General features: G+C 27.4%; 1 protein-coding gene across 3 annotated transcripts in view; it reads left to right on the top strand.

The window, feature by feature from the left end:
• Positions 1 to 20282, top strand: part of LOC105847729 (uncharacterized) — a 137054-nt gene that overhangs the window by 43086 nt on the left and 73686 nt on the right. For 2 of the 3 annotated variants that reach the window (XM_065818894.1, XM_065818896.1), the window contains exon 3: positions 2381 to 2842. In XM_065818894.1, the coding sequence (XP_065674966.1) occupies positions 2381 to 2842 (462 nt within the window). The remainder of the gene's footprint in view (positions 1 to 2380; positions 2843 to 20282) is intronic. The other variant, XM_065818895.1, reaches the window with a different exon arrangement.

The raw sequence follows: 20282 nt of genomic DNA, 5'->3' as shown, positions 1-20282 counted from the left end.
TTAACCACATTAAATTAAAATGCTATTAATTTTTTTGCGTTGTTAAAACATTATCGTCACACATGAATAAATCTTTGGTGCGAAAGTTTGATGCTTAAATAATAAAATTTAATATTTTATTAAGAAAACTATGTTAACTAAAAATCCATTTTATTATTTAAAAATCATTGTTTAAAAAACAACTTTTTATTGAAACTACCTAGTTTATAGTCCAAAAATTGGAGTGGTTTTAGTTGCTTTTTGAATAAAAACATATGGATATGCATAAATTAACAAATATTTTATTGCACAGAATTAAAAAAAAATTAGTGTATAGAATAAAAAAAAGAAATTAATTAAGTTTTGATTAATAAGAAACATACAACATTCAAAAAATCTCATTGTGTTCCCTTTTACGCAAATACTGAGGCCAGACAAAGAGCAACTTGCGTTTTCTCAACATGCCGGTGAGACGTAGTACAAGCCTAGCTCTTTAAAACTGTCCAGATTCTGCAGTCTAACGGATTGAGATCAAGGCCCTAATGCAACATAAGCATAGTAAAAATTGTTAATATTTTAACAATACTTAATATCTTTAATAAATAATAATATCAATAAATCTTAATATCAATAATTAATCTTTTTGTAATTTAAATTTAAAGATTTGTAATTTTATTATTTAAAAGTTTGAGTTCATTATTTTTTTTATTTTTTTTTTGCGTAAAGCATATCAGTATTGGTTCAATAAAAAGTTTAAAATTTGATTTTTTAATGATATGTTTTGTCATTGAGGAATCAATATATTCCACAAATTAGTTCTAATTGTCAAGGTGATATTTTTTACTTAATGTTATTTTTTTGAGCTTATTTAAAGTGTTCTTATATCCAAATGATCTAAGTAATATGAGCACATATGCTACTTTTTTTAAAACCTCTGTGTTTTTGAATAAAATTTTTAGGTGCTCAAATATTTAAGTGGATCATGAGTAGTGATCTTTAAAAATTGTTTATTCACAAAAAATTTAGATCCAGCATAATTATTTTTGAAAATATTTGAATTTTTGCGTAATACCCTAATCTACTCTATATTATATTCAGCCTGCGGAATTAGGGTTGGCATTCGGCAATGGCGATCTAACTGCCAACCTAAAAGTGTTTGAGGTCAGCAAAAAATTACCGACCTCATTTCTATATTTTATGGTAAGACCTTTGTATCAAATTTTTTTTGCCAACCTGATGCCGATCTCTAAAAGATTGAAGTCGGCAAATTGTTGCTGACCTCATTTTTCCTAATTCCGAGGGTTGATTATATGTATAGACAATGTTTATGTTTGTATTATATAATATATAAATAATGTATAACAATGTTTTTTGTCTTAACTTTTGTATGCTTGATTGATTCTTTTCAAATAATGAACTCTTTCTGTTATATTCATTCCTTGTTTTTATCCGTAATATTTATCTGTCATATTATGTTTCAACTTGTTTCTCTGCGCAGCGGCCTTGTTTGTCGAGGTTCGTGTTTCGGAGTTATAGAGTTAAGAGAGGGTTATAACCACTTTTGAGTAGCCTCCTCATCTGTAGTGGCCTTCATAGCCTTAAGGAGGTGAATAACAAAAAAAAAAAAAAAAAAAAAAAATGTTGCGTTATTTCGTACTTAAGCTCTTTATCTCCCAAATGTAAAAGGCTTGAGTTTTAGTTTAAAATTTTTGGAATCTAAAAATTGAAGGTTATACATTATTCAAGTAAATATTATTTATTTAGAATAACTATGAGGGTAAAGTAACCTGAAAAAATGGAAGCAAAATAGTTGTTGCCTGTTTTTTTGCATTTTCTTAACAAAGTAAAAATATTTTTTTAATAACCTACCAAGCATTATTGTATTATTGTATATATACATGTGACCAGGCTATTCTAGACCGTTTTCAATAGCGTCAACCATAATTAGGCGCTGCCCAAATTTAAAATTAAGGACTTTTTTTCTTTTACGTTTTTACAGCAAAAAAAAAGTTTGCCGGAACAAGGGGGTACCACCGCCCAAATTTTTTTCCTAGAATAGGCCCTGTTAACATATATATTGTTTGCATGTCTATTAGACAGACATATAATATTCTAATATGTCTAATAGACAAGCATATTATATGCATGTCTATTAGACTTTACCAAAGACATTTTGAAAAACGGCTGTAGTATATTGACGTAAGCTTTTTTAAAGTGTAGATATTACTAGATCAAATAATCTATTTTAAATTTTGGAAAATTAATAACAAAACTATTAATAACAAAATTTAAAAGTACACAAATAAATGATGAAACTTGTTTCCCCTTGTTTACTATTTTTAAATTTGTGAAAACATCTTTATCTAATTTTTATTTATTTACTTTATTTGTTTGTTTTTAGTGCCTTTTTTTACTATTAACAGCGAACTTGTTTTACATGCAGGCAATTATTTAACCACATTAAAAATACTACCAAAAGAGTATGAAATAACATTTGAAGCATATTTTACCTCATATTTAACAAACTCCTGGTCAGATGTAATATCTTTATTAAGTAATGGCGAACGAGTTTTTGTGATTACCATTTATAATACTATCTTTTATGCTTGCGCATCTGTTAGTGGTAATGCTGGCTACTACAAAGCTGTAAAAACATTTAGCTTAAATGAATGGATAAAAGTTTCTGTAAAGCAAAGTTTCTTAAATGGAAATTACAGACATGTTGTTCAAATTGATGGAATTACTGTTGATGAGCTTCAAAATACTGCGGCAAAAGTCTTTCAAAATGTTGGTGTTTATGCTCCTGCTTACAATGCACAACCAGGATTTTTAAGAAATTTAGTTGTAATAAACGCATGTCCAAGTAAGTTTTTAAGTTTTTTATTAAAACATTTTAAAACAAGCTATCCAGATACCATTTATTAGTTTTATCGGTATTGTTAAACTAATTAACCACCATAATAAAATAACTTGCACAGTGAGTCAAAATCCAAATACCTGGCAAAAACTTGGCAAAAAAAACCTAAATAAAATAACTGCAAGTTTAAAATGAATTGTGTAACTAATGTAACTAATACCACAGTAAACAACAATTAATTGTTCTTTGGTTAAAATCCAAAGATCCACCATCTTCTAGACAATTTCTTGAGACTTAATTTTTTTTTATCCCAAAACTTGCATACAAAAAGCTTAATTTAGTGTCACTTTTTTAAGGTTGCTATGGGTAAAAACTGTTCAGTTTTAAAGACACTTGTTTAAGATATTTGATAATTAAAAAAATTTTTTTTGACATTGTTTTTTAACTTTAAACTGTGCAACCTGAGATTTTGGAAAAAGTAGCCCAAAATGATTTTTCAGTAACGGTATTGCGAATGATTGGAATGCATTACCAATCTATGTGATGAACGCGCGTAGATGGACTTTTATGATAAATTTTATAAAATTTATTCAACTTTTAATTTTTTTTTTATTTTGATTTTTATTTAAATTGTAAATTATTATAAATAAAATAAAGAGTAGTGTCAAAACGTATATATAACGTATTATAACTAACATTAAAATTATAACTATTATTAATTATTAATTTAAAATTATTAATTTAATTATTAACTATTATTATTAACTAAATTATTATTAACTATTATAACCAACAATAACAGCTATCAGAGCAGATTTACTACTATTTGAATCATTATTTGGAAATGCATTATCGTAATTTTTATTCAAATATTTTTACAGATTGAGATCCTCCCAAGGCTGAGAAGGCCATTACAGCTAAGGAGGCATACTTTATTGTGGTTATATGTGTTTTGCGATTCAACTTGCTACAGCATCTATATTACTATTATTACTTTAATTTAAATGAAGCGCTTCTACATGAGTTTTGTAAGTTTTGATGAATATGAAATGCCTTAGAAAACGCTACCAACATTTAAATTCTAATTCTTCCCAAGACTTCTGGAGCATGAGCGAACTTGGTTTTACAAAGATATATTAGTTGACTGAAATTTCATTGCAGCAGGTCCAGATAAAAAAACCTTGAACTGGAAAAATTTAAGTAATAGAAGCAGAGGATCTATGGTAATCATTAACCAATTGTATTCAGACTAATTCAAAAAAAAGTTTGCCTGCTTAAATGTTATATATTATCATGTTTTAGGATGCCAAATTGAATGAACATACTGCTTAAGCACTGACAATAGCTTTAATAAAATAATTTCCAATCGAAAAGGTTTTGTTGTTTTCATAAAAAGTTTTACAAATCCAGATAAAGTTAAAGGATGGAGGTAGTTTTTCGATAAAAATGAAAATCAAAGATGCCTTGAGGATAGTAATCAAGTGTGATTTTTCTGATGAACAGTATCAAACTATTAGAAATTCATCTACATTACTTAATGCAAATATTTATCCTTTACTTCATGGATTTAAGAATGAGACTGAAATGTGTATTTTTTAGTAATAAAAAATATATTATATAGATATATATTATATAGATAATATTATACATTCTTATAGAATAGTTAAATAAGTTAAATACTATTATTGTTTAATTTAGATTTTTTAAATCCAAATTTTTTTTGCAGTTAGTATATATGCACGTTTTGATTTGAAGAATTTATTATTTTTAATTTAAGTTAGCCTTTGTACGCATAAATAACTCAAACACTTTTTGTCTTTAAAACAAATTCAAATTTTTTGATTTCGAAAATGTTGGTATTTATGTATTTTATGTTTATAATTGCTAATTATATAACTTTTTGCTGTTTATTTAGTTTTTTTATGTTTTTATGTGTAGCGTAAATAATTGACCAAGGAGCTATTTGAAATTTAACTTTTAATTTTAATTAAGTAACTTTATTTTTAAATTAAGTAACTTTGACATAAACTAACCAAAATAAATTAACTTCCCCGTAATCATAACATATGCGGATTATGAAATGAGTATTCAAACTTTAAATTATATAAATTAAATTGAATAAATATAAGCATTCTACTTTAAAATACTCTAATAAACTTTGAATAGCTAAACCCTGTTCAGATAACTTACCTGTGTCACTTGAAATAATTCCTACAAAAAGAAGAGAAGATCGTCTTAGTGTTGAAATTCATGATTAGTAATAGACACAAAAACTGCGATTACTTAGATTTAGCAACTCTATCTATAACTGTTTGTTATATTTCCCCATACAAATGTACTAATGTTTGGCATCAAAGTGAATGACAAGTTTTTTTCCTCTCATTTTCTCTATAATTCTAATTTCATTTCCATGATTTTGAATAACCTTATAAAGCTTTAATCTGACTATTTTTTTGTTTATCTTAATTTTATTCATAGCAACTTTTAGGTCCTTTTTCATACTGGCTATAAATATTATTTAATCTTGGTATCAAACTGGTCTTCAAACACTGAGGGAGTTGTACCGGAAAATTGGGAAACTCTGGTAATTTTTTTATTGACAAAGATTGAATAGGATTGAATCATAAGCGGTGCATTGTTTGTTTTCTTTTTTGTTGTTGAGTTGTTTGATGTTTTTTGCTGGTATTCATTCTCATCAGAATTATAATTTGTATTACCTACCATCGATGCTAGATTTTAAAGATCTACAATAATCTTAACAAAAAGTTAAAATGAAAAATTGCATTCACTGTTTATTTTACAGTAATATGCAACACATATGTAACAATATACAATTTAGTTTTTTCATGATAAAAATTACCTGATCCAGATATCGATTTTATCTTGTGTGAATAATTTCCATTAGCATTTTTAATTGAGGGTTCTAAATCTTCTAAATCTAAGTAATCTTACTTAGATTTAGAAGATTTTGTCATTTTAATATTGGGAATCTCCATTAACCTCTATTGAGCTATATTGGCCATTTTATTCTTATAATCTGTATACCTAAGGTATCACTCATATACAATCAATCTTTGCTTCAAATTCTTCATCTATATGCCCGAAGTCATAAACTGTTTTCTAGCATTTTTGTGATCTTCCAAAAATGCTAAATCTTCCTCTTTACTCTCTCTGTTTCTTGATATATCGTGGCTGTATTTTATAAGCTCTTGGCATATCTTGACATTGGTTGTATAAGATCATTTATATTGAGTTTTCCAATGTCAAAAAGAGTCTCTATGATTGATTGAAATTCTTTAACTAACTTTTCTTTTGTGTGTTTTCTCCGCTCGTATTTTTTTCTTGGTTATTGATAGCCTATTTTTGTGAGTTTTCACAAATTACGATATATTTTACAGGCTTGGCCAGGAAGGCGTGCGATATCAAGTCTTTATATGATCATGCAAATAATATTTTGTTTTGATGATTTAACCACGGTTTTAAACAAATGTGCTGAAATAATTAGTTTTTAATTACTTTGAAAATAAATAATTTCGACTTGTTTATCTTTACTAGTGTTTTTTTATTAGCAAAACGCTTTTAAATAAAGTAGCTAATGTTTTTAATTAAAGTATCATTGAAAGTTGTATAATTTTTTATTTATATTATTTAATTATATAAGATTTTTTTATAAAACAAAAGTAAAAATTAAAAATTTTTTTTTTTTATAAGCGACGACTTTAAACAGCGAAGGCAAAAACTAACATTCAGATATCTAACATGTTTGACATTCTTTTAAATTCTTGATGGCATCCTTGTGTCCATACGTTGGCAATCACATAAATGTTTAATGTTTACTTTTTTAAATCCTTAAATTTAATTGATGTCATTACTAAACAATATACTTATTGATACCTATAATAAACCTTACCTGAAACTGTTTACTGCCATCTTTTTCTAAATATGCAATTTTTTATAAGTAATTGTTAACAGTTTTTGTTGTTAACAGTTAAACAATTTTTTATAAGTAATTATTAAAAGTTTCAAAATGTGCAAAACTGCTGTAAAACTTTTTGCACTTAAGCGTTATTATGCTATTTAACAATGATACTATGTTACTATTTATTAAATAAAAAATTAAACATTAAACTAGATTTTTTTAATTAATTGATAAATTTTAATGAGGTAAAAAAATATTGACAATGAACAAAGCAAATTTTGAAATAATGATTAATTGTGAAATTAAATCAAATCTGAATTGTTTACTAAGTATATAAGATCATTACTATTAAGATTACCATAGTTTACAAGCTCTGTGTATGCAGTAGATTTTCTTAAACCTCTTAATATTGATTTTGTTTCACATTTTCCTTTACAATATAAAATTAGTTTGAACATTTTCTATTTGCCAGAGATTTTTCCATTACCATATAATAAGAATAAGGCTTTACAGTATTTAAGACATAACCATCCTGATATTTATGTAATTTTTTTCTTAAGAACTTAATGAGTTATGTTGTTGAGCACTTGTTATGTAAAATAATTTAAATTTAAATTCAAAGTGTATACTTTGTAAATATGTTATATTAAAAAATCCATTAAATTTAAAAATAATATATCAAGTTTGTATGACTATTTTTATAATCTTGTTTTTTTAATGATTTTCTTTGGAAAGCATTTTGGCCCTGAGTTTGTAGGCAGGATTGTAAACACTTCCACATTTTTTCTTCAAGGTAGTAGAAGTTATCTATTCTTAAAGCCAACATAAAAGAAAATGCATCTTGTACATACTTAGTGATTCAAATCACGTAAAATTTGAAATAAGAATTAAAAATATAACACCATTGTTTTTATGTTTGTTCTAAAAAATAATTTTTCGTGTAAAAATATAAATTAAAATGGTAATAAATATCAAATTAAAACCATCTTAATTTCTAAAAATGACACTATTGGTAAGGGCTGCTATGTTAGAAGTAGTAGACTTGTTAGGAACAACTTTTTGCTTTTAACTTGTTTTCTAGGTAAAAACTAAGAAAAAAAAATGTATGCCAAAATATTTCTAAATTTAAGGCCAGGACCCATGACATTAAACTTTTTGCAGTCAAAAAAAAGTTATCGTAAAATTAAAAAATATATGTAATATAAAAGAGCTTGTCAAGCGGAACAAAAAATATGTAAAAACCATATGTTGAAAACGCTTCCTTCGAGATATACGACTTTTAATAATGTATATAACACAGACCCAGAATTTACAGACTGGCATAAAAAGAATAAAAAAATAGTTCATTCATTCCAGGTTTGCTATATATCAATGATGCATTTTGTTAAAAGAGTTGAATTTTCTATTAGAAGCAATTATCTTTATATACAACAAATGAATGTTTGTTCAATGGGAGTTTAAGTTGTTTTATTGGCATGTTTTTTCATTACAAATTATGATTTTTTGTTTATTATTGAAGCATGGTTGTTAAGCATCATTATCTTTATATTTTGGAATTATATAAATAATATAAAAGATAAATAACTGATATGGAGGATGTTACTAACTGTAAACTAAGCAGATCACAAAACAAAATTTTGAGATGCATTATTTGTTAGAAAAATGATGCTAAAAAAAGGTCAGTACAGTCTCATCGCAACTTTTCTATTTTGTAAATTTATTTTATTTTAATTTTATCTTGAGAATCAGTACCAATATTAATGGCACAACATTAATCAGATTTGCAATTAATGAATTGTAATACATCTTTAAACTTGGTAAAATTCATGTTTTATTTGCCTTTTTGAAAGTAATGGGAAAATATATAGAAGGTAGTGGATTTGACGTAGTCCTTACAGAGGCAGGTATATACGGACATACAATGTTATATCAAATTGCTGATGGAAAGCACATGAAGTTTTGCAGAAAGCGCATATGAATATTTATCTTTCTTTTAACAAATTTTATTTAGAAATCTCATTACAACAACATCCACAACTCTTAAATGAAATTCAGATTGGTAAAAGTAAACTTGTTACTGCTTCAACCAATACCGAGTGCAATTTGAAAGTAATTACTGAAAATTGTGTTTTAGGTATCAAAGTTGTAGGGTTTTTGACTATTTTTGATGAATTCATTAAAAATCATAAACCACTATTTCTGCGTAACTACATGATCATGTGTGAGGTTTTGCTACTCATTGTTCGTTCATTTTGTGGTAAAACTGGTCATTACATCTTGTTTAACTTGACAGTATGGTAAAATATTTCCTTGCATTCAACGGGATAAATTATGCTTGACTTTATTGTATTTGATAACAATGATTGAACCTGAGTCTAATAGTTTACTAGCTTAGAATTATCTAAAAGAGAACTTTGCAATCAGTAAAAGAGAAATACCATTCACAAGCATTGATTCTGATCATGCATTGGAGCAAGAAAAGGCTAAACTCAAAATCCTTCTAGTTTGCAATGCTTTTGTTTTACTACACCAGTACTAAATGCATTGTCTAAATTTCTGTAATAAGAATAATATTAGTTCTAAAAGTTGATCTTGTCATTATCAAATGTTAATGTTCAAAAATAGCTCAGTGCTTTTAAAACTTTTGATATCAGTTTTCAAGGAAATGAATCAGTAATGAACATTACTTATAAAACAGTATTACCTATGCAGATTTCAAAAAAGTTGTTACAACATTCAATTATTGGTAATGATCTCTATCAGTGTTTCATTAAAGAGCATTTAATTGATCTGAATCAATTTAGTCACCACCTAATAAGTGTGCGCTGCCAATGTTTAAAACACAAAGAAAAAAGTGTTGAAAAGAAAATTGTTCAACTAAAAGTAGAAGGAACATTACTTTCACGATTTCTTGTTATGGCATGGAAATGCCCATAGCTGGAGGATAGTATTGGCAACTACAAGTTTTCTGTTGAATTAAAATCAATGTTACAGTCTCTGCTTTCCACAAATAAATACAAAATACTACATGAGATAAAATCTTTATCAAAAGAAAAGCATCCAGTAGTACCTAACCACAATATGACAAGCAATACCCAGAGAATAATCATTATTGATGAAGTGGCATTGGTAAACAGAGTTCACAAAGGTGCTCAAATAAAAATATGGAAGGTAGACCCTTTTTATTCTAAAAATAACATTGTTAAAAAAAGACATATCTTTACTAAAATATTTAATCATCAAAGAATTATTTAAGATTTGAACATAAAAGGAAAATTCTTCATTCTAATTTTTCTTTAGAACTTCACTATCTAATATAGATATAAATAAATAATAGATATAAACTTTGTTATCTAATATAGAAACTAACCATGATAAAACTATTAACCTATCAGAATACACTTTTGATGCATTAAAAGATTAAAGAATATATTTTTCAATAACATATGAAATAAAAACAGTTACAAATATTTCCAGTTTTGATATTATATTGCTAAGCCTTAATCCGTTTTTAGAATGCTATTTCTTCTCCCCAGATACAAATGTACTTTTGTTGCTAATATTTTACTGTGAATATCTACCTCTTGCAACATACTTATAAACTTGTAAAAGTAAAACGTGACATCAGTATCAAAAAGTATTTTAAGGCTTGGTTCCTAACCTTTAAAAGCTTTACCGAGTTTCTAAGTATTAACAGCATGTGACCATACCGGCTGCTGCTATGGAAAATCTTAATTAACATGGTGGAAGTTATTCATGGTTGCGAAAGACTATATTCTGCATGCATTATCAATATTAGGCAATACTGAGTCATTGCCAAATCAGGTTACTTTTTAAGGTATTGAGCTTTTTGTAATTATCACGTAAAGATTAAAAAATATTCCCAATAACATATCAACCTTGGCTGGCTAAGTTGGTTTCCCTTTTCAAAGTATCATCAAGAAATTGGTTACTCTTTTCAAAATATCATCAAGATGCCGCTCTGTTACCACCTACTATGAGCGATCTAAAATGCAAAATATTTAGAACTTATTTTGTATGTCTAGTATAAAGAAGACCTCACAAACCTTTACAAAAGTAAAGTTTCTATCTCCTGAAGGCTTTGGCTGGGAGATCAATAGTAAATCACTTGATCCAAGTTTAATTGAATTAAGTGTTTGTTGATGCAGTGGTGATTGCAATACAAAGAGATGCAAGTGTTATAAAAACAACTTTATCTGTATGGATATTTGTAAATGCTCAGGGTATGCAAACACCAATATTCACGATTACAGGTTGTATTAACCAATATAGAGACTAATATTTGTATTTATAAGCTTATATTTATCAATAATATTTATCAAATTTTATTAGTTTTACTTATTAATGTGCGTTTTAATTTCATTAAAACAATCCTTCATGCATATGTTCAATAGATAATTGCTTTGCACATAAATTTATATTAATAAAAATTCTCTAAGTAAAACTCATCTCGATATATAACAAAGTTGGAATTTTTTGAATTACAGGGAGAAGTAAAAAAGTTTTTAGTTTTTGATTAGACATCTATCTATTTGCACAGTCTAAACAAGGCAAAATCTTCCTGATTTAAGTAATAAGCATTCATTTTTTATTGGAGCATTAATTTTTTTTTCTCTGCGAAACATGTGAAATACTGTTATTTTTTTCTGCAAATCACCCAGTAACCAGAGAAAAAAAATTTCTAAAGTCCCTTTTTCTATCTACCTTTAAGTATTTATCTTTTCATAGTAGATATAGTTTTCAAGAGGATATGCTGTAACTCCATTTAAACAACCATATCTTTCTGCTGCAGAAGCTAAATTGTTTAGACAGTGAAGTTTGTTCATAAGTAAATGATCAGAGTAGTGTACCCTTGCATTGTTCACTAAACAACACAGCAGCCAATGAGCATAATCTTTATAATATATCATTAATTTTCGGCTAAACAGAACACAAATAGATACACTTGAACAGAGAAAATGTGTATAGTTTGTCTCAGTAAGAAGGTACTTTAAAACCACTAGTCCACAGTACAAAAGAAAAGTTCTGAATTCTGAGATTTTCTATGATATCAAATCTTGCAGACTTTTTGGCTTACAATCAAATTCTTTAGGGATTAACTTTTTTAAAGAACATAAGAAGGTACTTAATAGAATAACTTTTGTCTGTGGAATCAAAAAGGACAAAATTCAATAAAGTTCAAGAAAATTCAATTGTTTGTACAATCAATGTCCACACAGTGCATTACATCTGAAGAAAATTGGTTTATCATATTCACTTTAAGCAACTTCATTATACTGGTATACTTGTGTTGTCTTGAATTTTGTTTGTAAAGTTTTCATTAGTGCGTGTTTGAAATACCAGTTTCCAAAAACATCATGCAACCATCATATTTTCCCTGCACATCACAGCAGAGTTGTTAGTCCTTGGCCGTGGCCTTTAGGCCAAAAATTGAGGCCTTGGCCTTGAAAATTTTGGCCTTAATTGTTTTGGTCGTGGCCTTGAAAAAAATTTTCTTATTGATATTGTTGAATTCTGCGTACAATCTTTTTCTATTTTTACAAAATATGGTTTTATTGTCACAGTACTTGATACTTACTGTTCTGTTAGTAATTTGTTAACGTAAGAAAAAAATTGATGTCTTTGGTCTTGAAAATGTTTGCGTAGGCCTTGGCCTTCAAACTTTTAATCTTGGCCTTGTCCTTAAAACTCTTAGCCTTGGCTTTTGTTTGTTATGCAACAGTTTATCTGTTGCATAACAAACAAAAAAATTCACCTTTGTATACACAGTTGCATAAAAACTATCAACAAGGCCATTTTTCATATAAATTTCAGCTTCAGTAAACTCTTCTAAAAATTCCATATTTGCTGGCTTCCATACTCCATAAATGTTTTTAGAGTACCAATATTTGGAAAAATATCCACAACGAATGTAAATATAATATTCACAACTTATACTGTTGTACAATGAAAGATTGTACATTTGAAATAATATTAACGTTAATATTATTTCATATTATTAGTATTGTTACAACTGTAATGTTATTTAAAAAAATATTATGTTTATATATAACACTATATATAATCAATATCTTATATACTACTGTTGAAGTGCTACTATTACAATTATAAATTTCCAGTGCCAGATTAGAGGGGGCTTATCGAGACTATAACATTGGGCCTCGCAACTTTAGAGGCCCTGAGTTTGTCAAGATAATCTTTTTTTTTTCATTATTCGTGCTCTGGGGCACATAAAAAAAGCCTCCAATAAAAGTGCCCAAGTTCAGAATAGTCCTGATCTACCACTGTAACTTTAAACTGTATTATGATATTGTTGTAGTTACATTTCAAGCTCAATGCAACTTACAATTAACATTTTTGTAAATTCAACATGTCGAGTTTGATCTATATATATATATATATATATATATATATATATATATATATATATATATATATATATATATATATATATATATATATATATATATATATATATATATATATATATATATATATATATATATATATATATATATATATATATATATATATATATATATATATATATATATATATATATATATATAGATAGATAGATAGATAGATAGATAGATAGATAGATAGATAGATTAACAGGCTTTGGCAGGAAGCAAGAGCTTTAGCTCTCACCCACACTCCCCTAAAATGGTTTATGGGAGCAATTTATGACTCTTGCAAATGTATAATTTTTTCTCTTTAAAGTATAATTCTCATTGTAACTAAAATGAAAAACGCAGTCATTTTAATAATTATTTTTAATATTTCTTAGAATGCCTGCATTCTCTTGCAATAAGATAATATAAATTTATTTTCTCATGTTTCTATATTTTTGCATATGCAAACGTTGGCGTTTGCATAAATTTTTTAAAAATGTACTCATTACTTCAGGGTCCTTATGAAATCATCCAAAAAAACACATTAGGTCTCAGAATTTGTTCATTTTTACCTCACTTGCAGTCCATAGTAAAAAATGACAACTGAAAAAATTTTCAGGGCAAATCCATATGAAATCATCCAAAAAAACACATTTTCGACACCCTTAGGTCGCAGAATTTGTTCATTTTTACCTCACTTGCAGTCCATAGTAAAAAAATAACAACTGAGAAAATTTTAGTTAAAAATACACATGGGTTCCAGAGATATTGTCAGTTGAAATAATGCTGACTCATCATTTTAGTGATTATCTGAAGCGACTACAAAGCAACTTTGACATTTAGTATCTTTATAATGTCTTGAGGAAATTTCCTAAAATTTCGTACCCCAATAGATTTTTATTCGAGAAATCCAAAAATAGAACCCTCAAGACTTGATTGTCTCAAGAAATGCCTCATTTATCCAATTTTGTTCAAAATTATTGACTTGTAAATTAATGATTTTTGGAGGTGAAATGAAGAATGTGACCCAAAATCCCGAGTAAAAAGTTTAATTGTATATCATTATTTCATCTTAGGTCTACTAAAAAAAATTAGATTTATCAATTGTCTCTCTAATACTTGATCAAAATTTGAATTTAAAAATATTATCTTTTTAGAAAAATTTAAATTTTGTAAGGAAAGCAATTGAAATGTTTTTTAAGACATTTATTTAAATAAAACACCAAATAGTGTTATTTAGTGACTATTTTGGGACATTTATATTCATATGCCAAGGAAGGGCCAAATGGACTCTGACTAACTCTTCCTCCTCCTCCCCCCTCCTCCCCCCCTCCTCCCCCCTCCTCCCCCCTCCTCCCCCCCCCCCCCACCTTCCCAATTTCCCTAATTTTTTTTTTTTTTATATATGAATTGAATTAATAGTTATTAAAATATAATTTAAAAACATATATTTTTTTTTTAGTTTAAGTTTGAGAAACTTTATAAACTCTAAAATTTATTTTCATTATTTAAAATCGATAAATACTTACCTCTTATTTCAAAGTAAGCACTCAAAACTGAGATCTTTTCACAATTTTAAAAATCTTAAATTTTAAAACCAAAGATACTAAAATGTTTTTAAACATTTTTATATATATCAATATCTTTATGGTATTATATAGTAGTTTAAAACTAATATAGTCAGTGACATTATGAGGTAGAATACAGTGGGAATTATTTAAACTTCCTCTCCTTTTCAGCCTTACATCCAAGGATTTGAAAAAAAGAAAAAAAAAAGACAAACTCTAAATTCAAAACAGGTAAATAAAATTAAAACAAAATGATTTTAAATGTAGTTAACCTTTTTTTGTAACCAACTGCTTATATTCTCCAAATCTAAATCAGATATGTTGTATGTACAACCTTATATTGTTGTGGGTGTAGAAATTAGGCATATAACTTCAGAATTGAGCACCCCAACACTTGTCATTTCTCATTGGCCAAAAGAAGTTTTTACCTGGTCCATGTGAATGCATGAATCTGACTTTTATATCAAGTTCACTTACATCTTCAGCAATCCCTACCCACCAAAATCCATCATAAAAACATGCAATATAATCCTTTTTTTTTTTATGTTTAATGAAATCTCTTTATTATGTTTGCTTGTTCGAATGATATCAAATGTTTCAGTGCATTTATCAATACTTGTTTTTTTATAACTTTAGTGTTTGAAGCAATTGGAATAAAGTGATGATACATCCTTGTGCCAGGAACTGTTCTTCTACCTAAATATCTTTTTTCTAGTTGAACTCTTGTTTGGTCGATTTCATCTTTTGAAAATAATTTAAAACAAATTCCATTTATCTTGGCTTTACAAAAGGAGTACATTAAATTAACATCTAAAATCTGCCCAGTAGTTATTTGTTTTAGACTTTCTTGACATACTACTCTTTTAACAGTCCCACCAATACCATTACAGGGGGATTTACCATGACTGGTAGCAAAAAATACCCATTCAGCACTTAAATCAAAGTCTTTACTGTTATGACAAAGATTGATAAATTTTTAAAAATTTTCAAATTGTGCTGCACAACCATTGGAAAAGTATTTCACACTTGATACACCACGTAAATTTTCTTTGATATATTTAGTTATATCTTCCTGAGTCTTGTAAATAAATCCTGTGTCATGATCAACATCTTCTGAAAGCTAACAAAAAGATTTATGTTTAAGAAGTTTTTCCACTATAAAATAAAGTACAATTGTAAAGAGTGAACATTGACTTTTGCTCCAGTGATAACTTTGAACCTTATCCTGAACAACATATTGATAATATTCAGCAAAATCTCCTAAAATTAAGCATTCGTTTTGGTTAAGACTTTCATTACAGTTTTTCAAGTATCTACTTTGTGTTTTTGCAATATATGAATGAGTGGTAAGGTTGTCAATGCTGTCACATAATAAATCATTAAATTAATCTAGTGGAAAAGACTGTAATAATAGTGTTGTATGATTGGTACTCTGCCATTGCTTGAATGCTATATCTTCTTCGAGCTCATGGTCCATAAACTCTTGCACTAGAAAAGTTTTTAATGCTTCAATGCCAGGGCATTGATTATATCGATGCAACATACATTCTGCATTTTCAAGAGAACAAACAATCAATGCCATGAAATCTTTATAACTTTTATCCACCTAATGGCATCAATGAGAAATTTTGTATTTTGGTGATGTATACATACACATACATTGTGAGTACCTGATGCATTAGTTGTAATGCACCATTTAGGTTTAAGCGTACAAAACTTTGACAAGCTGACTTTGATGTTAGGGTAGTCTTTTTTAAACACAACATGTAATTCATTAAGATTGAGTAGCAATAATCTTTTTTAATCATATTGGTTTTTCTTAACACTTACGAAATCTTTTTTTCTGGCATCATTCTTCAAAATTCATCACTTTGATAAAAGTTAGTCACTAAATTAACTGTTTCTGGTGAAAGTGGGTTTTCAGTTTTTTTTTCGGGCAATGATAGAATTCCAAGCTCATTTTTAACTTTTCTTGCAATTCGAACAAGATACTCAGACACTTCAAAGTAGTTCGGTATCTTTGTACATGTCCATGGTTTGGTGCGAGTGTTAACATCTCCACTTTATGGCAATAAAAGTCAATCACTGAAATTTTTTTTTTTTATTTCATACATTAAAATGTCTAGATCACGGTCATTGTTAATGTTGTTGTTTGAAATTGGGCTTTTTATTTCTGTTGTTAAAGAAGTTTCTTTAATATTATATGCTAACGAGACAATTTTTGCAACTCTGTTAATAGTGTTCTCAAACTTTTGTTTTGCTGCAGGTAATTTGCTGTGTTTTGAAAGACTTTTTAGTTTGACTGGTGAAATTCCAAGCAATTCTATAGTAGTATCTAACTTAATTTTTTCTCACTTTTTGTTTCCCATTCTACTTTTGAATTTAAATCTTCATTAGTTTCTACTGCTTTATTGTAACATTGACTGCAGAATTTCCAACCTGGGGTTACATTAACATTATTTTCTTGCAAAAATTTTGCTAAGTCTAGGGAAATCTTTATATTACCTAAGAAACAAATTTAGTTTTAAGTTTTTTAAATAACTCAAAATAAAAAAATTGCTATAAATAATAAATTCTATTTCTTTTAATTTTCATATCAATTATGTTGTAATTAATATATTAGATTACCTTTTACAGTAATTTTTTTTTACTTTCCTTGTGTGTTCCAAAAGGATTCCAACACTTTGTAATTTTTCTCTCAAAATATTTCCCATAGAACTGCTCATGATAGCAACATAATTCTTATTGAACAATATTTTTCCCTTAAATTTGCTCGCCATATTATTTCTTCTTGTTTTTCACAAGGAAGAAAATCCAGTTTTGTGGCAATGAATGTTAAGTCTTTTTCCAAAATCACATTTCTCCATATTGAATATGTTTATTATTTATACTATTACCTGCCAAAAAAATATAAAAACAATAAAATTCACATTCTTTAAGAAAATACAAACAAGTAAAGCATAACCTTTAAAAAGAACAAAACAAAAGTTATGCCTGTTTTTGATATAATAGGATGTAAGCATTCACCAATTTGAAATAATGAAAATAAATTTTTTCTCAAACTTAAACTAAAAAAAATTTATGTTATTAATTTTTATTTTAATAGTTTTTTATTATTAATTCATTTTATGTAAAAAAAAAATTTATCCAGGGAGATAGGGGTGGGGGTCAGAGTTAGTCAGAGTCTCCCTCGGCATATGAATATAAATGTCCTAAAATAGTCCCTAAATAACACTATTTGGTGTTTTATTTAAATAAATGTTTTAAAAAACATTTCAATTGCTTTCCTTGCAAAATTTAAATTTTTCTAAAAAGATACCATTTTTAAATGCAAGTTTTGATCAAGTACAGGGTGGGGCAGAGAAACTTGCTTATTTGAAACATATATTATATCAAAAGTATTCAATATATACAAATGAATTTTGTAATAGCATAATCAAGAACAAGTAAATTTTACAATTTGCCAGTTTTAAAGATGATATCACGCAAATGACACCCGTTATTGTCAATACATTGTGTCAGTCGTGTCCGGAAAATGGTGTTGACTCTTTCCAGCATCTCAATAGGAATGTTGGCGACGGCTTTGCGAATGTTATTTTTGAGATGATTCAGGTTGTTGGGTCTGTCATGGTACTTGATGGAATTCAGATGTCCCCACAAGAAATAATCTCAAGGCGCAAGATTAGGGGACCTGGCTGGTCACTGAAGGTTGCCCCTCAAAGAGATCACGTGCCCAGGAAAGGCTTTGTTCAAGAAAACCATGGATGCTCTTAATGCATGTGCAGTTGCACCAAGCTGGAACCAAACATCGTCCCAGCCCATCTCATTCAGTTTTGGCAGGAAGAAATCCTGTAACATCGTCACGTAACGCTCAGATGTCACCGAAACTGTCCTCTCACTTTCTTTGAAGAACCAGGGACCCATTATTCCAACTCGGGATATTACACACCAAACAGTCACAGGTTCATGTTTCAGAGTTATAGAGTTGAGAGAGGGTTGAAACCACAAAAAGTAGCCTCCTCGACTGTAGTAGTCCTCTCAGCCTTGAGGAGGTGAATAATTTAAAAAGAAAAAAGAAAAGTGAAGTAATGTTTATTTGCATAATAAAAACCCTTTTAAAATGTTTGAAGAAAATTTTCAAGTTTTGATGAAATATTTAATCTAATAAAATAAATAGAATTAATATGTTTATTATAGTTTTTATTTTTTTAATTGTGTGCTTAACAACGCTAATAGTATGATATTTTTATTAACTTATTATTAAATGCTTAATATGATATTATTTTTAAAAGTTTAAAAAAATAATGTCAAAACAACTTTTATTTTATTTTTATTTCCTTTTATTTTAATTTCTTCAAGTTTATATGTTTTTTTTATTTGTAAATAAATTTAGCAAACTAAATTGAGAAAAATTCATTAATTAGCATCAATGGATAACAATTTACAATTTAGAAATTAGAATTATAAGTTAGGTCATTGCATGTTAATTATCATTAATTTGCGCACACTTTGCAAATGTGTAAAAATTTGTTTTGAAGAAATAAAAATTAATTAAATTCAATAAGCCTCCTTGATATATCTAATAACTTAACTAAAATAAAAATTATTTGAGAATAAAACATCCTTATATGACATATATCTCTTAAATTAGACGTTTATCATTAAATAAAGAAAAAAACGTCAACATTCATTTCAAAATAAAAGATTTGCTGCGTCCTGGGCTTGTAACAAGCATAAAGTCAAAATTTTTTATTTAATAGCAGTTATTTTAATGAATAAACAGAATTCTTGCGCAAAAACCATAAACTCTCCAAAGAAGTTGTTTAGAAGAGCAGTTCGCATGGCTCGCCATGTTTGTTTTAGGAGAGCTTTTCGCCCCTCTCGCACTCATTTACTCCTGCTGAGGCCTGTATTAATATATATTAATACTCCTCCTCCTCTCTCAAATCTTTTCTTTTTCAAAAAAAATCATGTAACAGTTAAAATTTTAAAAACTTAAATTTGTTTGTGAAAGTTACTTCATGTTTCTGTAATACAGATCATGCTGAGTAAATAACAACATTCTAAAAAGAAGTTGTTTTTATTTTTCATTATTTGTACTTTTTACGTTTATGTGAATGATCGAAAAAATTTTATTACAGGATTTCAATTGGATTTAATATGGATTGGATTTCAAATTCAAAATATTTTGTTTTTAAACACTTTTCGTTTAATATTTTAATTTTTAAATAAGTTAATTTTATTTGCAAAATAATATTAATGCAATATACTATTTGAGGCAATATATTATTTTATTATTATTATATTATATTAAGGCAATATATTATTTTAAAAATTATCGGAGTAATGAGTAAAGCCCTTAATGGGCACCCGGGCATCTGCCTGTTTGATACTGTTCAGTTATCATTATTAAATAACAAGCTACTGTCATTTAATAAGTTTAAAATTCATATTACTTATAATATTTAAAATAGTTAATTGTAATATAATAACTTAACAATATTAACTTAAAATGTTAATAAAGATCTTGAAGTTTTTGTTGT

This window comes from Hydra vulgaris, chromosome 15, assembly GCF_038396675.1.
Source record: "Hydra vulgaris chromosome 15, alternate assembly HydraT2T_AEP".
Lineage (NCBI taxonomy): Eukaryota > Metazoa > Cnidaria > Hydrozoa > Anthoathecata > Hydridae > Hydra > Hydra vulgaris.
The sequence above is the reverse complement of the archived record's forward strand: the minus strand, read 5'-3'. Positions and strand labels throughout refer to the sequence as shown.